The 23,465-nt window shown below is 43.9% G+C and overlaps 1 protein-coding gene across 4 annotated transcripts; it reads right to left on the bottom strand.

Annotated features, from left to right (window-relative positions):
- Nucleotides 1-8,749, bottom strand: Ucma (upper zone of growth plate and cartilage matrix associated). Of its 4 annotated transcripts, XM_031358781.1 has the most exons (5): nt 8,563-8,749; nt 8,158-8,223; nt 7,975-8,067; nt 3,694-3,792; nt 1-454 (listed from the first exon to the last, which is right to left on the bottom strand). In XM_031358781.1, the coding sequence occupies exons 1-5, from the start codon at nt 8,621-8,623 to the stop codon at nt 357-359; spliced, it is 417 nt and encodes a 138-aa protein (XP_031214641.1). In that variant the 5' UTR covers nt 8,624-8,749; the 3' UTR covers nt 1-356. The 4 variants fall into 4 exon arrangements, with proteins under 4 accessions (XP_031214641.1, XP_031214643.1, XP_031214642.1 ...); XM_031358783.1 differs by lacking the exon at nt 3,694-3,792; XM_031358782.1 differs by lacking the exon at nt 8,158-8,223.
- Between the last annotated feature and the right edge of the window lie 14,716 nt (nt 8,750-23,465).

The following is a 23,465-nucleotide window of genomic DNA, read 5'->3' as shown; positions in this document are numbered from 1 at the left end:
GTTGATTCGGCACTTTTATTAGTGGGCCATAAGCAAGCTTGAAATCTTTACACTTCGATCCTGAAAGAGTCCTCTCAGATGGGCATTCTGATTCTGATTCTGGTGGCTAAGCAAGGGAGCAGGGTGTAGATTTAATGCTGGGAAGAACCACAGATGGTGGCTCACTCAAAAACAAAACAAAACCAACATCCATAAAGAAGCAAAAGGCAGGCATGGTAAGGCATCAGAACAAAGTGTGTGTTTCCTGGAGCTGTTGACCAGGGCAGCGAGGGTAGAAGATAGACCTTGTGGGTCCGTCTGTGGAGAGGTGGGAGGCATGTCGTGTGCTTCTGTTCCCCAGTTGCTCTGGGATGAGGTCAGATGTTTTGACGGTTGAAGAGGTAGGGAGGATACAGGCCATCATAATGCCACTGACGCCACTGCTCCACTGCCTCCCTGGTCCTCTCTTCCTGCTCTGAGGGAGGGGGGGGGGGATAAAAGGCCATTGTCAGATCAGAAGACACCCAACCCAGCCACTAGCACCTGCTGAAGGGACATTGAGCTAAATCTGCTTGTGCGCCCAGGAGACTTCCAAGATTGGAGCTGGGAGGGGCTGTGAGCATTTGTAGAAGGGTTTCTGTTTTGGAGCAGGCCAGAGGATAAAGGTCATAGGTAGTTGCCAGCAGAACGGGAGCACGCAGCATCTGAGCTGCCTGCCTCCTTACCAGCAATGGGGGAAAGAGTCTTAAGCAATCATCTGACTTAAGCAGATGACTAGACAGCAAAGGAACAAGGAACAGCGTGAGGCTCACACGGAAATACACACACACACACACACACACACACACACACACACGTAAATAATGTAAAATAATGTTAAGCAAAGCATAAAGATTATTGTCAGCTTTGGCAGTGTGTCATGGGTACTTTCTCTCGATAAGCTATCTTCTTGTTTGCTTCTTTGAGATAAAGTCTCGTTACACAGCTCAGGCTGACTTGGAACTCTTGATCGCCTCAACTTCCTGAGTGCTGGCATTACAGATGTGTGCCGCCATACCTGGCACGGTCTGGTCTATATTTTCTAAGTTTCAAACATAGATCTGTGTTGTCAAAACTAGCTGCAAAACGGACAGATGAAGCTGTGTCAGATACCATGGCTGCTGAGGGTGTTTCATTTCTGTGTGAGCCTACAGTGGATGCTTCCCTCCCCCCACTCCACCCCCACCCCCACCCCGGTGCTGAAAATCCTCTTCTGTATTTTGTGTCTGAAACAGCCTGTACACATGGAGCCCAGCCCTGGTGGGGGCTTAGCCTTTCAGACTCTCAAGCTCAGTGGGCAACTCCTTCCTCTTCCTGTCTGACTTGGACCTAGAAGCAGATTAGGCATCTTGTTGAATAGGCTTCCTTTTCGGGAAGCAGCTCCCTGGGAGAGATCAGACTTTCAGTGGCTTAACTTAAAATGGCTAACTGGAAGCAGATTGGCACCGGGATCGGGGATCGGCAAACATTGCAGGTGTGCTCAGGTAACCGTCCAGGCAGCTGGCCTCTCACCGTGACAGCCATTCTAGGGCAGACAGGCAGGAGGCTGAGGTAATGGGTTCAGCTTTTTTCAAAAATTAATTCTATGGTGAGCCAGGCTTACTCTCACGCCACCCTCCTTTATTAAGCTCTGGAGAGATGTTTTGGCTCACTCTCCTTTAACCCACTCATTCCATCATCCTTGGGGACCAGTGGGAAGATCCCCAAAGGCCTCCATGAGTGTGGTTGTCCGTGATGGAGACAAGCAGCAGCCTTACTGGCAAACACAGCCATCCTAGGCCATCTCCTTAGCACATCAAGTGTGGATTGTGTTTCCTTTTTAAGCCTCAGTCTTTCAGTTTGTAAAGTGGGAATGATGAGGCCCGTCTTCAGAGGAATGTGGCAGGAATGAGAAAGTTTCCGTACAAATGCTCAGTGCCAACAGTGCTATAATGACAGTCCCCAACAGCTTCTGCCCTGATGTGCTTCTCTGTGCGGGGGAGCTCAAGGACCATGGTCTTAGTATCCTCTAGGTGGTAACCCCACATCCCAACTCATCTTGAAAGAGAAAACAGTCAATTTTCCCACTGGTATGCTAGAAATTTGAAAATGATACATTTTGCTTGTTATTGGGTTTTTTGTTTATTTGTGTGTTTGGTTGGTTTTGTTTTTGTTTTTTACACAGTTTCACTATGTGGCCCAGGCTGGCTTCAAAACTGAGACTTTACCTGCTTCAGTCCACCAAGTAAGTTCTGGGATCACTAGCCTGCATCGCCAGGCCTGGCAAAGGCCTGCAACATTAGAGATGGCATGGAGCCGAGTGTTATTAGGAACAATGTGAGTAAAAATCACACTGAAGGAAATCTGAATTCCAAATCCTCAGGTTTTAAAAACAGGATAGCTCTCCTCAGCTGTTCGTTTCCCTCTGCTGCCCGCCAAGGTCAACAAATCTCTGACAACAGAAGCATTTGCCCCTGAGGTGACATTACACTGTGTTCTCAAGAAAGTCTAACTCCTGACTTCCTGGGATGCGAGCGAGCCCAACACCTGCTTGCAGCATTTAGCTAGGTGACCCCTGCCGGGCAATGGGCACAGACTTCGGCCCTCAGTCCCCAGAGCAATAGCCTTCTCATCCAACAGATGAGAAGAGATACAGAAAACTACGCAAAAAAAGGCTTTCAGGAATTCACATTGCCACTGGGTGACTGAGAGGCCACGATGGAATGGAGATGTTAGAAGTCAGGTACAAGGCAGGTACAAGGAACAGGTGCTTTTGCAATATGAGTTTTTTAAATCAAAGTGTTGTTATGGGCTGGCAAGATGGCGTAGCAGATAATGAGCTTGCCAAACACAAGTGTGAGCTCCAAAATCCTTATAAAATCCTGGGTGGACATGGTGCCATCAGCCTCAGAGGGTGGAGACAGGATTGCCAAAGCAAGCTGGCTAGTGAGACTAGCCATATGGGACTGAGAAGCCTCGCATCGGTGAATAAGATGAAAGAGTGACAGCTGGAGAAATGACTCAGTGGTTAAGAGCACTGGTTGCTCTTCCAGAAGTCCTAAGTTCAATTCCCAGCAACATATGGTGGCTTACAACCATCTATAATGAGATCCAATGCCCTCTTCTGGTGTGTCTGAAGACAGGGACAATGTACATATATAAATAAAATAAGTCTTTTTAAAAAAGAAAAGAAAGTGCAAAAAGGAAGAGGACACAGATTGTAGTGAATAGGTAAATGGTCCTCATTTTCCAGGATTAAGTAGCACTTGGAATTGATACATTAATGTCTAAGGAACACATGATCATGACTTTGCTATCCACCTATTAAGTCTGTGGGAGCCAAGTCACATTTGGGGTACTTAGATCCACAATGACTCCAAAACAGAGATGAGGTGGTTATACTTCCATACAGTCAGCCAATAACTCCCTGGTCTCCGCTGTCCCCGGGCCAGTGTGTCCCCAGCCCCTATGTCCTTTACCCTCTTTCATGACATTTTACGTCTGCCTAGACGTTTTTGTGGCTCGTTCTCCTCACATCTACCATGGATAAAAGTCGAAAGTGGATTCCCCCATCCACACCTCCTTCCTCCACTCAGCATCGGGGAGAGATGAGGGCAGGCCTGGGATTTCCTCGCTATGCTCGCCGCCTCCTCGCTATGCTCGCCTCCCCCATGGCTGCTGCTGGAGAGTGCTTACCATCTCTCTGTTCCTCCACGAAGTTCTCAAACTCGTTCCTTTGCTCCTTGTAGTACTCCCTCCGAAGCTCATCATCCCGCAGCTTCTGTCTGTTTTCCACTGTGAAGACAGAGTTACTCTTTTTGTTTTTTTTCCCGAGACAGGGTTTCTCTGTGTAGCCCTGGCTGTCCTGGAACTCACTCTGTAGACCAGGCTGGCCTTGAACTCAGAAATCCACCTGCCTCTGCCTCCCAAGTGCTGGGATTAAAGGCTTGCACCACCACTGCCCAGCCAGAGTTACTCTTAAGAAAGAGGAAGGAGGGTGCATATGTGAGGGACACCATACTATACCTGAGAAACTGGACCTGGTGCAGAGGGATGGTCACAGGTTTTGCTGAAATGGTTTGTGCCTTGCGTAGACTTTAAAACACAAAGAGCCTGGGAGACCATGCTATCCAGTGGCCTCATTTTACAGATGAGAAGATGGAGGCCCAAAGTGGGTAAGTGCTTTAGCTCTGGTCACAATGTTGGTGATGTGATCCAAGTACCAGACTACTTAGAAACTTGAACTTCTATGATGGGAAATGAACTCTTAAATGTCTTGAAAGTTAACCTTGGGGCTAAAGAGATAGCTCTGCAGTTAAGAGATGGCTGCTCTTTCAGGGGACATGCGTTTGATTCCCACTCACACTGCAGCTCATAGCCATTGGTAACTCCAGTTTCAGGGAATCCAGTGCCCTGTTCTAGCCTCCATGGGCATCAGGCATGCATGTCCTGCACAGACATGCATGCAGGCAAGATATGGATGTACATAAAGTAAGAATAAAGTTTGTAAAAAGTGAATCTCCCATTGATAATTACCTTGGAGTCCATTCTGAGCACCTGTCTCAGACAGGATGAGGGATTAGCACTGAGATTAAAAGAGTAAAGAGGAGCTGATAAAATGCCTCTGGCTGAAAGTATGTCACAAAGATGGTGACACTGATTCAGTCCCTAGGACTCATATAGTAAGAGAGAACCAACTCCCACAAGCTGTCCTCTGACATCTTGTGCACTATAGCAGGCATGCACCTGCTACATACAAAATACATGTGCACATACAAAATAGATGCATACATGTCACCTGCTACATACATACATCTATACAAAATAGATGTATAAATATTGTAAAAAAATTAAAGGTAGAGAAAGATGCCATCAACTTCTTAGGGGGCAGCAGCCCTGTCTTGCCGTTAAAAAGGGTGCAAAATCAAGTGTCAGCAGGCTCAGGGGTGTGGCTCTATGGTAGAGTACTTGCCTAGAATGTCCAAGGCTTTAGGTTCAATTCATAACACTGCAAAATAACAATAACAGTCAAATAAGTTTTTACTTCCGTGATGGCATCTAGGAAAAAAGATTGAGAGCTCTGATGTTCTGGAAGATGATATTTAAAGCTCCTTAAAGGTTCTTAGAACATGTGTCCTTCAACTGGAAAACACAGTGAAGGTCTGTGGTCACAAAGTGGGTCCCTCAGATTGCCTCGCATTGAGAAGGCAAGGGTCCCCCAGACATCACTAGACTACAATGCCTGCTGCCCTACAACACTGGTATGCAAAAGGAGAATGAGACACAGAAAAGCTGAGCCTAGCGTGCACAAGGCTTTGAAGTTCATACCTAGCACTGGAGGAAATGGGGAAGGCGAGAGAAGAGAAAGACAAAGAGCTGTGCCTGAACCCCAGAATCCTCATGTGGGAGGAGAGAGTCAGCTCCCACAAACTGTTCTCTGACCTACACACACACACACACACACACACACACACACACACCACAAAGTAAATCAACAAATGGGTTTTTTTGTTTGTTTGTTTTGTTCTGTTGAGGGAGGAAAGAAGGAAGAAGAAATAAGAAAGTAGAGAAGAAGAAAATCTCAAATCCTCCTGGTAGCAAGAAGCTTATATTAATAAATAAATATGTAAGTACTAATTAACTCATTAAAACCAGGTTATCTGTGAGTTTGCCTTAGGGCAGATTTCTGAGAGAAGTCCTGTGTTTCTTCACAAAGTTCTGTCTTTATTACAATGCCAAAAACTTTTCCTGTCCATCCTCACAGACTACAGATTTCTCAGGAGATGATTCAAACCCAGAGAGTGTGGTGGCCTACTGGAGGTCACATAGCCGGCTGGGCCCAGAGTCCCATGCAGGCAGTGCCTCCCTTCTGACTCACTTGAGGCTCCAATGTGGCTTCACACATCACAAAGCTGCTGCAGGAACGCTTGCATTTTAGGAAAGCCTTCATGAAGAAGCATCTTTGTAAAAGAAACCCTCCAAAAATTGGACATCTCACCTAATAACAATTTCATTCTCCTCCAAAAAGGATGTTTTATACTATGTGCCAACAAACACATCCTATACTTTTTTTTTTAAAGATTTATTTACTATATGTAAGTGCACTGTAGCTGTCTTCAGACACACCTGAAGAGGGCATCAGATCTCATTACGGGTGGGTGTGAGCCACCATATGGTTGCTGGGATTTGAACTCTGGACCTTCGGAAGAGCAGTCAGTGCTCTTAACCCACTGAGCCATCTCACCACACACCCCCTTTTTTTAAAAGATCTACCTATACAGTTTTTTAAAGTAACTGGGTATGGTGCTATGCATGTGTAATCCCAGAGCTAGGACAGAGGAAATACAAGTCCCAGGGGCTTGCTGGTCAGCAAACTAGACTTCTGGCAAGTTCCAGGCCACTGAGAGACCCTGCCTCAAAAAGAAAAATGGTCGGCAACTTAGAAACAACACCTGAAGTTGTCTTCTGGCATCTATTTGCACACACACACACAAACACATACACATGCATGCATACACACACACATGTACACACACATGCATACACACATACATGCGCGCACACACACACAAATATACACCTATCCAATTTTTACTCTAACTCAGTTCTACGTTCAAGTTAATTCCAAGAAACACATCCTATACAGTTTTCTCTACCTGTCCACAGAACTTGGCCTAGTGACTGCTGAGTACACATGTGAAGTCCTAGTTATTCACTTGGATACTCATATACTGCCTGCCTGAGCTTCTAAGGTTAAAAGTCCTCAGGTTTAATCATGTCCCTCATTACTCTGAGTCAGTTTACAGGACAGAAGATAATTGCCTCTCCCAGAGCCTGCCAGAAGTTGCTTCTCTGATTGCAACCGAGGATTGAACCTCCAGCACAGACTTTCAGTATTGCTTGACATTAGCCCACTTCAAATTTCAACCTGTGTGCTGTCTGGCGATTTTCCTACTTTGGTTGGTTAGACTTCTCCAGGTTTCAAAACAGATTGATCTGCAAGCATTTCCATCTGTTCTTCCCCATCATTTGAAAATAAGCCTGCTGTTTTTACTGTGCAACAAGTTACCTTGCTGAGTTTTCTAAGAGACAAAGAGTTCATTCACCCACATGCACAAGGAAGAATCAAAGGGTACACTCAGGACAGCCTGAGTTCAGAGGCTTAGGAGAATCAGTTTCAGGGGTTGGAAACTCTAGTGCCTCCTGGGCTGGAAGGTCAACCACCAACTGAGGTATTCAGAGTACTGGAGAGTCTAAACTTCACAGAAAATAAATGGAAGAAAAACAAAACAAAACAAACAAAACACACACATATACCAGCTCCCTCCCTTGATACATTGTCACCAGCTCCCTCCCTTGATACATTGCCACCAGCTCCCCACTTGATACATTGTCACCAGCTTTTCCCCCAGGTTTATAGATAGGAAATTGGAAACAGAGTGAGGGAGTGGCTAAGGCCACTTAGCAGCAAAACTGTCATCAAACTACCTCTTCTCAGCACTTGGGTCCCTTGAGCTTGTCCCCAGATAACACATGTTGTCCTGGGTACATCAGACCACTACCCTTACACTGAAGTTTTCCATTACCTTTATATCTAGTAGACATTCTACTTTTTCACTTTCTAGATCTGGATACATCCTGGTGCTCTTGATGTGGTTTATTTTATACTTTTCTTTACTCTGATGCCACATTCAGTTCAACCTGTGGCCCACAACCAGTGAAATATAATATCATTTCTATATTTTTATTTATTTCATTTGTTAGGGACATATTCATGCCCCTATGTGCACATGGAGGTCAGAGAGCAACTTGTTGGGGCCAGTTGTCTTCTACCATATTCGGTCCAAGGATTGATTTCTGCTCACTTTCACCCTTTGAGCCATCTCACTGGCCCCAAATATGATACTATTGCTCATAGAACTTTAACTCAGGGCTTTGGTCTTCCACTGTGGGAGGGAGACCATCCAGCATCCTTACCATTGACTTCATCTCGGGACATAGGAGACCGCTTGCTGCGCCTCTTGAGGAAATTTGAGGCATCAGATTCTTGCATGAAAATCTGTTTCGTACCTGAAACCAGAAAAGAACTCTTCACACTCAGCATGGGGTTGGGGAGCAGGATCCACCTCTCCCACATGTAGGGGTAGCCCCTAGACTCACCTTCCTGCACCTCCTCTCCAGCTGCCTGTCTGCTCCCCACAGAAGCGCTGGCCCCCTCCTGGAGCTCTGTAGGGTAAGGCACAAGGACAGGCTGCAACATCAGAGGCCCCAGTGGGGCTTCAATAGTTCTGAATGCAGTGGCTTGCCAGACTCCATATAGGGATCTCTGCCCCTTGGCACACCAGCCACATAGTCAGTCTTGACGGGAACCCACCATATGAGCTGGGCTGTTTCCTAATTTTTTATCTTGTTGTTTTTCTCTGTTGCATTATCTTTTGCACACACACAAACACAAACGAAGGATAAACACCCCTCCTACCTATGCCACCTGAACAAACTTGCCTATACATAGTAAGTCTTACTGTGTAGCTAACACGGCATACCCTTTGACCCTCCCATACTTACTACACAGGAGCACCAGGGCCGAGAGAGATGACAGGAGAATGACCTGTCTCCACGACATCATTACCGTGCACCCCTAGAAACCACAGGGCAGATAATAAGGTGAGGTATCTTGGAAGCCCCTAGTACTGATGAAGTTGCTGCCCAGTAAGTCCTCACTTATGAATCAGGCAGACAGGCAAGAGAGAGAAACAGGAGGCAGGAAGCTGGGGTGCCACTGGGAGGGGTCCTGACTGTGGTTTCTATTGGCTGCTCCAGGCCAGAACACTGGAGATGTTTTTGGCACCTGGAAAAACTTCCACAGAAGTGGAGCTTGTAGTTGGTGGGGGCCCTGGCAGGGGCAGCTTTGAACTGTCCTTGCCAACATCCATGCCCAAGGAGATGCTATGAGGAATACTCAGCCTGAGTCAGAGTGGGAGAGGCAAATGGCATGTTTGAAAGTCCTCAAGGCGGGCGTAGGGTGCTGGTAACCATGGCTGAAGCATATGGGGCCAGAGAAAGAAGGAATTACTCAGAGATCATTTGCATCCAAGTGTCAGACAAGGATGGCTCCTGATATCTTAATACAAGATATCTGGTGATGCTCACTGAGACATAGGGGCCATTCTGATGACCCCCTACAGGATTTCCTCACCTGATACATTGTTCCCAGGGAGGATTACTATAAATAAAACATGGAGCCCTTGGCCTAAGGATATAGGGAGTATGCCTGGCAGGTGTGAGGGCCTAGGTTCAACCTGCAGGACTGCATTAATATGCATTAATTAAAATTAATATGCATTAACTGTATTAATATTAATATTAATGGATTCATTATAAACAACTTTAAAACATGAAACTCTAGGTATGTGATGATGAAGAAAGAAAATGATAGCAAAATAGTTATACTTCTTTATAACCAGGCTGTGGAGGTGGCTCAGCATCTCAGCTATCCTTGCTGCTCTTGCAGAGGACTAGAAGAGAACATCTTCTTTTCACCTCAAAGGGAGTATACTAGCACATAGATACACACATATATGTTGGGTCCCTCCCTTCTGTCTCAGCTCTGAGATATCGGAGCTTGTCACCGGAGACTCAACTCACACCTGTTGTGTCTAAAACAAAGGCTCACTATTCTGAGTTTTGCCTTCGAGGATTGTAGTGTCCAACCAGCGGATCTACACGGGTTGTGATTAACTTCGAACTAGATGTTGGACCAGACCTGTGGGAATAAACGGGTCGAGAACAAAAGACAGAGGACAAGATATGCTAAGATATGCGTTTAATACCTGTAGAGTCTGGGAACTGCCACCTTATCTCTGAAAGCAGTTTTAAAAGTCCTGGCAAGGTTGCTCGCCCTGACCCTGAAGCCAGGAACAGGCCTGCGTTGAGTTGCAAATTTTCAGCTTGGGCTCTGGAGTCAGTTGCCCAGGGAACAGGTCTCAATACAATGCAAATTAGTCTTTTGTTGACTCCGGGACTTGCGTTAACCTTTGAAATGCTGGAATCTCAGTGGTGTGCCAATGACTTCGGGATGTCGCTGGCTCTTAGGTCATAAATATTGCAGTGATAGCCAAAACTTCCGTGGTCTGGGTGAGCCACTGATTATTTTGCTTCTGGAGTAAGCAATTTTCTGGATAAAACGGGAAGAAACACCTTCAAAGCTGGCAGGAAAAAAGGCCTGTCAGCTTAGAACAAAGGAAAACGAAAGAAAAAGGAAAAAGGTTTTTTGCAGAAGTTTGAGCACACCTGCTAAGAAGGCCTTTTTTCCTACCAAGCACAATTATTTGTGCAACAGCTACATAATATGTCAAGATATTACGTTTAGGAGACACCCTAGAATGGATCCACATAGTAGGTGCCTTTTGCCACAACAATGCCATAGGGGCATGACTAGTATTGAAAATTAATAAATGCAAAGGTAAGGAATAATCTATGTAAGTAATAAATTGATTCTCAATAGCCTTTTCTACCTGCTGTAAGGCAGATATTCCTTCTTTAGTTAAAGATCTAGGAGAATTCGGGTCAGAATTACCTCTGAGAATATCAAATAAGGGTTTCAAGTCTCCTGTAGTAAGTTTTAGGTAGGGACAAAACCAATTGATAACAATTTTTGAAAATCATTTAAGGTTTTTAATTTGTCTCTACATATAACGATTTTTTGAGGAATAACAGCTCGATCCGTAAGTGTAAAACCTAAATAATTATATGGATCTTGAGTCTGCACCTTTTCTGGGGCTATCTGTAACTCCCTCTCATTAAAGGCAACTTGTAAATCTTTGTAACATAAAAGTACATCTTGGGGAATTTTCCCTGCAATCAAGACATCATCTGTGTAATGGGCAATGTATATCATTGGCCATTTCTTTCTTATAGATTCGATTACCTGTACCACAAATTTCTGACATAACATAGGACTGTTTGCCATCACCTGAGGAAGAACAGTCCATTCATACTTTTTCATAGGTTCGTTAAAATTTACAGATGGAACACTGAAAGCAAACCTCTCACAATCCTCAGGGTGTAAAGGAATTGTAAAGAAACAGTCCTTTAAATCCATAACTATTTTGTAAAATCCTTTTGGAATTGCCACCGGAGATGGCAATCCAGTCTGTAATGCTCCCATTATCACCATAGTTTCATTAACCTTTCTTAAAACTTGCAACAGTCTCCACTTACCTGCTTTTTTTTTTAAAGATTTATTTATTTATTATATGTAAGTACACTGTAGCTGTCTTCAGACGCACCAGAAGAGGGCATCAGATCTTATTATGGTGGTTGTGAGCCACCATGTGGCTGCTGGGACTTGAACTCATGACCTTCCAAAGAGCAGTTGGTGCTCTTCCCCGCTGAGCCATCTCACCAGCCCCTGATTTTTTCTTGATCACGAATATAGGCGTGTTCCATGGGGAATTTGATTCCCTCAGGTGTCCTGCTTCTAATTGCTCCTGCACTAGCAATAAAACTGCTTCTATTTTCTCTTGAGATAAAGACCACTGATCAACCCACACAGGAGTATTATCTATCCACTTGATTTTATCTGCATGGGATACAGGTAAGACAGTGGCCATTATAGAAAATGTTTCAAACCTTTATTATTAGCACAAGGCTTATAGCCTCTGTATGTTCTAATGTCCCGTTTGGACCTCTGCCTATTAGCTAGTTCATTAGGGCTATATAATACCAGCCACATCTGTGATAACAGATCTCTCCCCCACAGAGTGACAGGGAGGTTGGGCATAACATATGGTTGAATCTGCCCTGAGTTGCCTTCCTCATCTCTCCAGGTTAGAAGCTTAGAGCTTCGTTTTGGGTTGTTGGCATAGCCAATCCCTTGGAGGTGAGTAATGGACTCAGTCAAAGGCCATGTCAGGGGCCAGCTCTGAGTTCTGATGATGGTCACATCCACCCCTGTGTCAATTAATCCTTCAAAATATTTTCCTTCAATAGTTAGTTTAAGATGAGGCCTTTTATTTGTAATAGACTGTATCCAATAAACTTCAGGAGCACCAGAACAACTCTGTCCTGCCTCATTAGTAATAGCCTTAGGAGACATAGGATACATAGGAACTAAGATAAGCTGAGCAATTTTTTCATAAGCAGGTACTATAATAACACCACGTGGTGAAGAATCTTTATTTCTCCTTGATAATTGCAATCAATAACACCTGGGTAAATCTGTAAACCATCTACAGTAACACTACCTTTGCCAATCACAAAACCCCAAGTCTCTGGATGCAGTGACCCCAAAACTCCAGTAGACAGAATCTTAATTCCCATTTCTGGGGTTAATACTGTGTGCCAGGTGGAGAATAACTCCACTCCTGTACATCCTGGTGTTGCTCTGAGGAGCTCAGGTATAGATCTTTCTGACTTGGCAGTCTCTGGGCCCCACACACTGCCTTTTGGTTCAAGAACGGGGCCCTGTGCTAGCCTGTGGACTCATTTTTTGAACAAGTATAGCCTTGAGAACCTTTCTTAAATCTTCCCTCTCTGGCCCAATGTTTTCCTTTCTTACACCGATCACACAGTCTCTGTCCAGTGCCTGCTTGCTGCCTCTCTGCATTCCCTGACCTTTTTGGACATTCGCTTTTAAAATGGTTAATGCTGCCGCAATTGTAGCATTTCTTGCTATCCTGCCATTGTGCCAAAATTTTTGGGACATTGTGCCTTGTAACGCGGCTGCAATGACTAAGCTTTGGTTAAAGGTAGGCCCTATGTCCTCACAGAGGCAAATATAACCAGAAATATCCATCTGACCCTTGTGCGGTAGAAGAACTGCTCTGCACATTGCGTTAGCATTCTCAAAAGCTAACTGCATGATAAGTGGACCCTCTGCATAGGAACTTCCAAGCGTCCTGCTGGCTGCCTGCTGTAGCCTAGCCACAAAATTCTGAAAGGGTTCTGGACCCTGCCGTATGCCCGTCAGGTTTGCGCTGCCATCACCTTTAGTAGGCAGGTGCATCCAAGCCCTGCAGGCTGCAATAGCAACTTGGGCAAACGCCCCGCCCCGGCAGGGTAGTCTATTTGCCTATTAGTTCCTTCAAACTGACCTTCCCCAACAAGCATTTCTAGAGTCCAGTCAGGATTATCCACCTGAGCATTTTGCATGGCAATTTTCTTACTATGTTCACACCATTCAGAATTCCAGATTAAATAATCCCCAGATGAAAGAACTGCTCTGCATAATGTTTTCCAGTCCTGAAGTGTTAAATTATAATCTATGATGTTATCGATTAATGTTTGGGTAAATGGCCCACTAGGCCCATATTTATCAACAGCTTCCTTTAAATCCTTAATAATTTTAATATCAAAAGCTTGGTAATATCTATGTATATCGTCATTCTGACCTCTGCGTTCCATGACCGGACAAGCCAGCAACCCTGAACTGTCTTGCCCATACTCTCGAGCTCTGTGGAACACCCCCTCTAAGGGCAAATGTTCATATAGCTGTCTTTCTTTCTGCCTGCCTGCAATTTAAAACCCCTAAGTGCATCACTCAATTCTCGTATCTCGGTCTCGAGTTCTGCTCTACTTGGACGAGACCCAATTCAAGATCTTTCCCTTGTCTGGGATGGCGCAGACTTTGGGTAAGAACGCTGTCTCCTCAGATGAGATGCAGTGAGTTTGCCTTTTGCGGAAGTTTGGGTTTCTTCGGCAACCGTACTACTCTAGTCAGAGGAACTTTGGACCTCTTTGCTGTCCATAGAGGACTTGATCTGTGAGTCAGAACCTGTCATTTCTGAACTCGTAAGTCTTATTTGGCTGTCTGAATGATCCACCTGCTGCTTATTTTTCTCATTTTCATTCATAATGTCCATAACCATCCCCCAAAGGCGGAGGGGAAATCCATCTACCTTATTATTTACAGGCACTTTCCCTATCTTTTTCCAAGATATTTTATTTATCCTGGTTAAACCCTCTAACCAAGGGCAGTGAGCTTCGATCAGCTCTGATAACTCTTCTAATGCATTCTTTTTCACCCTAACTCCCTTTGTTTTGAGTAGCTTATCCGTGTTCTGGGTAGCCACCTTTGAGATATTTGCCCCCATAATTCCTCACTGTCGATAAATCCCTAGGTGGACTTGAGTACCGGGCCAGTACTTCCTCCTACCTAGTGCCCGTAGCCTCCTCAAAAAAGATTCCTGGTGGCCGGGCGGTGGTGGCGCATGCCTTTAATCCCAGCACTTGGGAGGCAGAGGCAGGCAGATTTCTGAGTTCGAGGCCAGCCTGGTCTACAGAGTGAGTTCCAGGACAGCCCGGGCTACACAGAGAAACCCTGTCTCCAAAAACCGAAAAAAAAAGAAAGATTCCTGGCCAGTGCTAGCCGAATCTCTTACCATGTGGAAATGACCACGTCTGTTCCCTTCGGTTCCTTTTTTTTCTTTTTATACAGAGCTCTGTGTTCAACAGTGTGTTCTTTTAATCCCTTTCTCTCGTGTCTGAGCCACACGTCCAGGACACCATTATGTAGTGTCCAACCAGCCGATCTACACAGGTCGTGGGTAACTTCGAACTGGAGGTTGGACCAAACCTGTGGGAATAAACGGGTCGAGAACAAAAGACAGAGGACGCTACATAAATGTGTCAAAGTGTGCTTTACTTGGGGTGAAATGGGTTTTTATATTCAGGCAGCTAAGTGAAACCACAATATACAAACATAGCATATGCATAACATAAAACGACAGTAGATGCAGAGACGTGGGTTCTCAGTGGCATCACATCAAAGGCAGTTTGTTTACGCAGGCAGTCTATTTACGGTGAGCAAGGACTTCAAACAGGAGTCTTAGCAGAAGTTAGCTGTAAGTCTTTTGATTTCAGGAGGAGCTGCAGCATTTGTGGGCTATTGTCTTGCACCACAGGTGGCCGGCTTCAGCCCAGGGCTGTCAGTGCACTTTCAGTTTCACAATTCTGCAGCAACATTAGGGCAGCATTGGAGGGGAGACCACAGAGAATTTCAGAAGAAAGTACGCCTGCTGGCTGGCACATCTGCATCTTGAGGACATCTGTTGTTGACCTCTTCCCCCACCATGGACTGCACTTCCAGCCACTCCCCGGAGTCGAGATCTGTGGGATGCCCTGAGCCGTCACCTTTAGCCCAGCAGCCCGGCTTCCCTTTGACTTCCCCTTTGACTTTGTTCGGACTCTTCCTGACTCCTCCCGAATTGCTTATGTTATTCAAATGTCATTGTAACCTAGAGATTCAGTTTTGCTTTCTTGTATATAAATGCTGAACCCCAAAAGTAAAGGCAAGTCTTGATTGGAAACCCTCAACTAGGCTTCATGTCCTTTTGTTCTCGAACTCTATGTTTCAAGTGTCCTTTCTCCCTTTGGTCAAGGCAGAACCCAGTTCGTGAAACCGCGGGTCAGTTTCATAATGGCGCCCAACATCAAGCTCGAATATGGAGGATAGATGAAAGAGACACCTTTAAAAAAAAGAGCCCTGCCTAAAAGAATTCAGAAGATAAAGGTAAGAGATCATACACCAATCTGCATGGTAAATATTTTCAATGCTAGCTAGCCTTATTTTAATATTGTAAAATTGTTGCACGTGCAAGAAGTGTACAGGTCTAGGCTGAGTTGTGCTGACCCAGCGTTTAATTTTACCTAGGAGTTTAATGGTGAAAGTGAGTTCAAATGAGATGAAAACGGCGGTATTTAAGCAAAAAAAAAAAAAAGTAGCTTCTAACAAAAGGAATCAGGGTTAAAAAAGATGTGTTAAAAAAAACCTCTCAGATGAGATAGAATCTTGTTGCACATGGCTTCAAAAAGTAAGAGTGTTAAATAAGACTACATTGCAGAGAACTACAGGTCAAGAGATCCTAGCACAAAGGCAAGAAAATAGACAATGTTTTATATGTAGAAGTATAAATCATTTTAAAAATAATTGCCCTAAGGGGAAAAAAAAGAGCCACAAACAGGCAACAGGCAGGTACTGCCCCAAGAGTTTGTCCTCGTAGATTTGTAAATTTTTTAAAAAAGGCCTTCAAGACAATACCTGGTCGAAAAACAAGTGAAGGGGCCAGCCCCAGGCCTCCTTCTTAAAACAACATGGAGGCTGAGACTTGCAAACACTAAGCACTCTCGCACTCTCCCGGTGCAAGCAGGGAGACAATGGCCTAGCCATGGCAGAAACTCTGTGATATGGGTGACAACGTGACTAACCTCGCAGGCCAGTTGTGGTGGCACATGCCGATAAAATTTGCTGAGAGAGGCAGAGACAGGCAAATTCCTGAGTCATACAAATGGTGTGAGAGATAAATTTAAACTGAAAGACAAAACAAAAGCTGATTTAAGTTGCCCTGCTAAAAAGCTGCTTGTAAAAGGGGTCAGAAACTTAAGTTTTAAATTCTTTCATTAATTTAAATTTATAAGACTTATATATCCACTTCCTTTGGTTTCTAAATAGTCTTAAAGGTATAAACATGTTCTATATAATTAGCTTATAAGTTATTGGGTATGATAAAAATTTGTAACATTAATTACTGAAAACTAGTTTAAAGCTGGTAACTCAGGTAACACGTGACTTATCGGTTGGTGCCATGATTTTACTTTCCAGAGATCTGGTGTGCTCAGGAAATTTGTCTCAGAATAACTGAGGCTTGCTAGCTGTGGTTCAGAGGCAGAAAGACACTTGAAGGGCCTTGTGGCGTGAATGTGGTGGGTTTGATATTGATTTTAAAGAGTATAGATTGTTTAAAATTGGGTTTTACTTTCTAACAACAAAATTGCCCTTAAAATGTTTTGGGTGTAACTTAAAATATTTACATTTGAGTTAATACAAAAGTGCAGAGAGGCTTCTACAAAGCCTGAGAGACATTCCTTTTGTTTTACAAACCAGGCCTAAAAAAGTGTTCCAGGCCTCACCTCTCCCTTACCTCAGGAAAATTGTTTTTAAGACAAAACCAGTGTTGTCACAGTTCTATAGGTGTGGTTCAAAGTAATTTTAAACTTGGGGTTTATAGAGAGTCAAAGTCATAGAATAGAATTATTGTGTTTTAAAAGGTTTTTCCTTCTATATCCTTGTAGTTTTAAAGACTTTGTCTCTACACAGATAATTGAACTACGTGCTATATAGTCACTATTTTTAAAGTGCTAAAATCAAACTTTTAATTTACATATATATATATATATATATATATATATATATATATATCAGAGTTTACAGTTGCTTGGAGTTGTTCCTTTTTAGATATTACTAATTCTCAAATTTTGCAATTGTTCATACTTATACAACTAAAGTTATGAAAAAGTACTGTTCCTTTAAAAAACTGTCTTTAAATATCTTAAACTGCCTGGACAAGACCCTTAAGGCAATGATACAACAAATTTATATCCCAGGCAGATTACAGACTTTACACAAAAACAATTAGTCATATAATATAATTCTTCATATCATCAAAATAATAATGGCTTATAATAATTTTATATTTTTAAAAAAATGCTTCTGATTTTAAAAAGTAAAAATAAAATATGCACATGTAACTATAAATACCTTTTCAATTTTTCTAGTTAAAATTGTCTTAACAAAAAAACAACAAATAATGTAGTTATTGCTTACATTAATTTTCTATGTTTGGTGTTCCTAAATAAATTAGAACATATTATAGAACTGGCTATTATAGTCAGGCATTTAAGATATTTTGTTAATCTAATGTTACCCATATTATTGAGATAAGTTATAATTCTCAGAGACAATATTTACTCAATGTGCATTTCACACTTTAAATCTTAATTTTTAATATTAAAAGGAGGGGGAATATGCACCCCACTCCAAAAGCATTTTTGTGTTTTGCTTGTTTTGAAACACATATTTCATTTTTTGCCTGTTTTTAAGGCATGCCTCGCTTTTTGCCTGTTTTAAAATATATATAATTTTTTGCAGTCTGATGCTAAATGTCAGCCTGCTATGGATCGTCTTTGGCATCCACATATTTTCAATTTTTATGCCATGATAAAGTGGTGTGTCACTCCACTTACTAACACATTATCTTAACCCCACTTTATTCTGGGGCCGAGGGTCCATGTGTGTATTTTCCCAGAAAGAGGAGGGAGCACACTGGCTCCCAGAAAGATTAATTCGCCAAGTGGACTCAGAGCCACAACCCTCTTAGTAAACGTGCATAAATGCACTGCAAAAAAATTTTTTTTGTTTTTGTTTTTTCTTTTTTTCTGTTTCCTATTTTGTTTTCAAGCCAACAGCCTTTTTTCTGTCATTCTGGAAATGCCCGCTTAATTCAAAAGCTTACTCTTTGAAATTAAAAGAACAATTCAAACTCATTTGCTCATGCCCGGAGCTAAAGCCTGGATACTTCAGTATTTACATTCCAAAGGCTGGTACATCCCGAGGTTACTAGCCAAACCCTACCAATTTACATTTGAATAGAGCCCTGATCTCTAGGTTCCCTGAGTCAGAACTGATAATTTACAAATGAAATCAGGAGGCTATACTCATCCCCAGCAAAATGGCTGCAGGCGCGGCTTCACGTGGACTTCAAAAAGAATGGACTCCAGAGAGACTATGGCAGGTCCCGGACTTTGCAGGTATTTGAGGCATATCTCAGGCGCTAGCTGCGTGGGTGAATGGTGCATTTTAGAAACCTGTGGTCCATTTTCTAGGGCTTTAACAGATATCCACCTAAGACAGAGGCACACGCCGAGTTGCTGTGTTTTTAAAAAAACACAAAAAGAGCCCAGTTTGTAAAATCAAACTAGCTTCATGTGACCTTGAAGACGGGTAGAGATATCTGCCAGAGATAACAAATACGCAGGTTATTTCTGACTAAGCACCATAAAAATCCCCATACAAGGCTGTGCCCATTGATATGGCCTTAACCCTGCTTTCATATAATAAATAAGGGCGAGATGTTGGGTCCCTCCTTTCTGCCTCAGCTCCGAGACATCGGAGCTTGCCACCAGAGACTCAACTCACACCTGCTGTGCCTAAAACAAAGGCTCACTACTCTGAGTTCTGCCTTCGAGGATTCCAGAAGTAAGTACACCTACTGGCTGGCACATCTGCAGCCTGAGGACATCTGTTGTTGACCTCTTCCCCCACCATGGACTGCACCTCCGGTCACTCCCCGGAGTCGAGACCTGTGGGATGCCCTGAGCCGTCACCTTTAGCCCAGCAGCCCGGCTTCCCTTTGACTTCCCCTTTGACTTTGTTCGGACTCTTCCTGACTCCTCCCGAATTGCTTATGTTATTCAAATGTCATTGTAACCTAGAGATTCAGTTTTGCTTTCCTGTATATAAATGCTGAACCCCAAAAGTAAAGGCAAGCCTTGATTGGAAACCCTCAACTAGGCTTTATGTTATTTTGTTCTCGAACTCTGTGGTTCAGGTCTCCTTTTTCCCTTTGGTCGAAGCAGAACCCAGTTTGTGAAACTGCAGGACAGTTTCACACATAAATAAGAAGTACTTCCTAATAAGCACTTGCATGCAGCCCTTCCAGCCCTCTGAGCTGTGTGGAGCATCAGAACACAGCTCCTGCTGGGCGGTGGTGGCGCATGCCTTTAATCCCAGCACTTGGGAGGCAGAGGCAGGCAGATTTCTGAGTTCGAGGCCAGCCTGGTCTACAGAGAGAGTTCCAGAACAGCCAGGGCGTCCATATGAACTATAATTCTTTGCTACAAGCTGAAGAATTGGACAAATGGAGTTTTTCCAGTAGTGATCATCATTTTTTAAAAAAGATTTATTTATTTATTATGTGTAAGTACACTGTAGCTGTCTTCAGATACCCCAGAAGAGAATATCAGATGTCACTATGGATGGTTGTGAGCCACCATGTGGTTGCTGGGATTTGAGCTCATGACCTTCAGAAGAGCAGTCCACGCTCTTAACCACTGAGCCATCTCTCCAGCTCGTGATCATCATTTGTAGTGACACTTTTGGAATTTTGGTTTCCTTAAGAAACACATAAATATTATATATATGTTATATATATATATTATATATATATATAAATTATATATATATATATAATATATATATATATATATATATATAAATATTATATATGGAGCTGCTTCCGGCCTACTCAGCAGCTGTTTATGATTTGCTTCTTGCTCCAGCAGAGACATGGGTTTGCCAGCTGTAGGTAGTTTCTGTGATTGTGTGACATTCGGAATTCTGGGAACTTTTCAGAGGGTGCATAAATGCTAGGTCCCCTGAGAGATGGGTGAGTTGTTATTGGTCATACGGGAGAGTTGTTTGTGGTTTGTTAGTAGTCATGCTCAAAGACAAAAAAAAGTAATTAAATTTAGGGTTCTCTTTCCTTTCCTCTCACCCCCCTTTCCTTTTTTCTCTCCTATCTAGTGTTAGGGGTTGAAAGGGTGGAAGAAAGACAAACCCACAAGCATTAGCTCTGGAGGCACACCCTCCTGAAGCTCTCCTCTCATGAGACTTTACATTAATATCTTCTGTAAACTTGACTTGGAAACAAATGCCACTGACAAAAATGTAAGAGCAGAGTAAATGGATGGATGTTTTCCAGTGCCAACACTGCCTCTCTCTGGGCTCTTCCTGGTTTCTTACTAGCCTGCCTTTAACTAGGTCCTGGCTTCTTAGAACTGACCCAGGGATAGTTACCTGCATAGAAACACATCAAGAGTCATCTCAGATTAAAGAGATTGTCCAAGAAAGAGCCTTAGAGCAGAGACATTTTTAAAATTTGTTCATTTATTTTACATCCTGATTGGAGCTTTCCCTCCTTCGTCTTCTCTCAGTCCCTCTCTATCTCCCCTCCTCCCATTCATCCTCCTTTTCTCCTCAGAGGAGGGGATGCCTTCCATGGATATCAGCCTACCGTGGCATATCAAGTTGCAATAAGACTAGGTGCAGTTTTTTAGGCTAGACAAGGCAGTCCAGTTAGAGAAAACGGTTCCAAAGGCAGAGAGACAGCCTGTTGTTAGGGGCCCCACATGAAAACCAAGCTGCACATCTGTCACATATGTGTAGGGAGCTTCGGTCCAGTCCATACATGCTCTTTGCTTTGTGGTTCAGTCTCTGTGAGTCCCTATGGGCCCAGGTTAGTTGATTCTATAGGTTTTCTTGTGGAGAGCAGAGCCATTTTGACAGGAATCCTGAGTGACACAGTAGACATGGAAAACACTTGTGGCAGCCTTGACATCTTCAGTCTGCCCATGCCCATTTAAAGAGTGTTCTATCCAACCATTAACATTTACTGAGCACTGACTTTCTTCCAAGCCCCTGTACCAGTCACTGACCAGACAGATTTGGATAAATGTTACCAACTTCCTCTAAGGTCACTTATTCCCACTTTGGAGTTTCATAAACCCACTGTCTCTGCCAAAGGGCTTAGAGAATAAGCTCCATGCTGTTCTCTCAGAGCCACCCAGTGAGAAAATGGCCAGATATCAGAAGTCACTGAGCAGAGTAACAAAGCCCTTTAATGAGAATGAAGTTGTACTTCTCACATTTCTAAGCTTACATTTGTGCCAACTATGCTGACCTGGTCCAAGAAATGGTCCCTAGCTGCTTCCCATGATCTCCAGGCTCCCAAAACTTTCTATCCCAAACCATTGATGCCCACCATCATAACTCTTCTGTCCTCACTTGCTCTACCTCAGTGCTGCCCACCAGGCTGTGTGAATAGCAGAGCTGGTTACCTCATGACCTTTCACCCGGTAGTATGAAAAAGCCATGTCACCTCAAGAAAGGGTCACAACCCTAGTGTCTGGGAGGGGAGCAAATGAGAAGTGTTCTGGATCAGAAATCAGGAAACGTAGGTGCACTCTTGTGTGCATCAGAGTCATGGTCACACATCTCTTCACTGTGACACCGTTCACAACAGCCAAGTTATTGAGTCAGCCTTGTTGCAGCCAGCGGATGAGTAGATAGAGAAAATGGCTCAGGGAGGTCACTCAGTTCCTAAAATGTCTGCCAAGCAAGCATAAGGACCTGGGTTTGGATCCCTAGAGCCTGTGTGGAAAGGCAGGGGAAATGTTCTAGGATGCAGACAGGCAGGTCGCTTACCCTCACTGGCCATCCAGCCTAGCAGAGTCCATGAGCTCGGTGAAGTTCAGGCTCAAAACAATAAAGGCCAAGAATATTCTAGGAAAGGCACCTGGTGTCAACCTCACGCCTCCACATGCATGTGCACGCGTGTGCACACACACACACACTAACAAGTATACTTGCCCCACACACTGATGGTGGAAGAGGGAAAGAGACAGAGGGAGGGAGGGAAAAGGTGAGAGGGAGGAGGGTGGGAGAGGTACACAGTTTTATTTAGATATAAGAAAAAATGAAATTATGCCATCTGTAGAAAAATAGCTGGAACTGGAAAACATCACATTACATAAAACAAGTCATACTAAGGCTAGGCATGGTGGCACATGCCTTTAATCCTAGCACATGGGAGGCAGAGGCAGGTGGAACCCTTTGAGTCTGAGGCTAGCCTGGTCTACTTAGTGAGTTCTAGGACCAAGGGGGCTACTTAGTGCTACAAATAGTGCACAAATAAAAACTTTGAGATGGGTGGGTGGCCCCATCCCTACTGGGGGCCGTGCCTATCTACTGGAGGTGGTCTCTACAGGTTCTATCTCCCCTTCACTGTGCATTTTGGCTAAGTCATCCCCATTGGGTCCTGGGAGCCTCTCTCTTAAAGTGTTTCAAATGTTTTCTCTCCTTGCCACCATCCATGCTGCTCCTGACCTCCCTAGCCATCATCCTCCTTGGACAACCCTGACTCCTCCTGTCTCATTGCTTTAGTCTGGTCTCTTCAACCTCCACTTCATGGAGATGCATCACTTGACAGTAATTCATCATCATGCAATGCCAACACACATGCTCAGATATTCCGAGCCTGCCAGGCCCTGTTGCAGGGATGTCGGATGCCTCAGTGCTATCTTGTCACAGAGAAGGGGATGAGGAAAGTGAACTAACTTGCTCAGGCCACAGATTCAGAGCTGGAATTGAGCCCTGGCCTGTCAAGCTCTCCTGATACTCTACAGGTAAAAGTCTAACTTTCATCCATGCCCAGAAAATGTCTGTCCCTAGACTCTCCACAGACACCTATGATCTGGGACCACTGGGACACCTGAATATCCTCAGGGATGCTTGGTTCTGGGCCTGTGGCAGTGCCTTCCATCATGACAGGACTCCATGTGTCTCCTTCAGAGCTGTGAGGTCTCTCTGAAGGAAGACATGCATCACATTCATCCCTAATATAATACCAAACTCAAACGAGCTGCTTCGTAAATGTTTATTGAGTCAATCCAGGGCCACACTCTTGCCTGATAATATGAGAAGAAAACACATCCATGATCTCATTTCTAACATGCGTCCTCTTTTCTCAAACAGCTGTGGAAACCACGGCATTCAAGCCGCAAGCTTCACCTTCTCAGGCATCGCTGCCCTTGAGACCCTCATGATGCACCCTGCTTTTTGACTCCTGCACATG

Source organism: Mastomys coucha, unplaced genomic scaffold, assembly GCF_008632895.1.
Source record: "Mastomys coucha isolate ucsf_1 unplaced genomic scaffold, UCSF_Mcou_1 pScaffold7, whole genome shotgun sequence".
NCBI classification, from domain to species: Eukaryota; Metazoa; Chordata; class Mammalia; order Rodentia; family Muridae; genus Mastomys; species Mastomys coucha.
The sequence above is the reverse complement of the archived record's forward strand: the minus strand, read 5'-3'. Positions and strand labels throughout refer to the sequence as shown.

Excerpts from the sequence above, each read along its gene's own strand:
- Ucma (XM_031358781.1), bottom strand. The coding sequence starts at position 8,623 with ATGATGTCGTGGAGACAGGTCATTCTCCTGTCATCTCTCTCGGCCCTG. Across the intron at positions 8,224-8,562 it reads GGCCCTGGTGCTCCTGTGTA|AGCTCCAGGAGGGGGCCAGC; the intron begins GTAAGTATGGGA and ends CTTACCCTACAG. Across the intron at positions 455-3,693 it reads CGTGGAGGAACAGAGAGATG|AGCAGGAAGAGAGGACCAGG; the intron begins GTAAGCACTCTC and ends CCCCTCCCTCAG.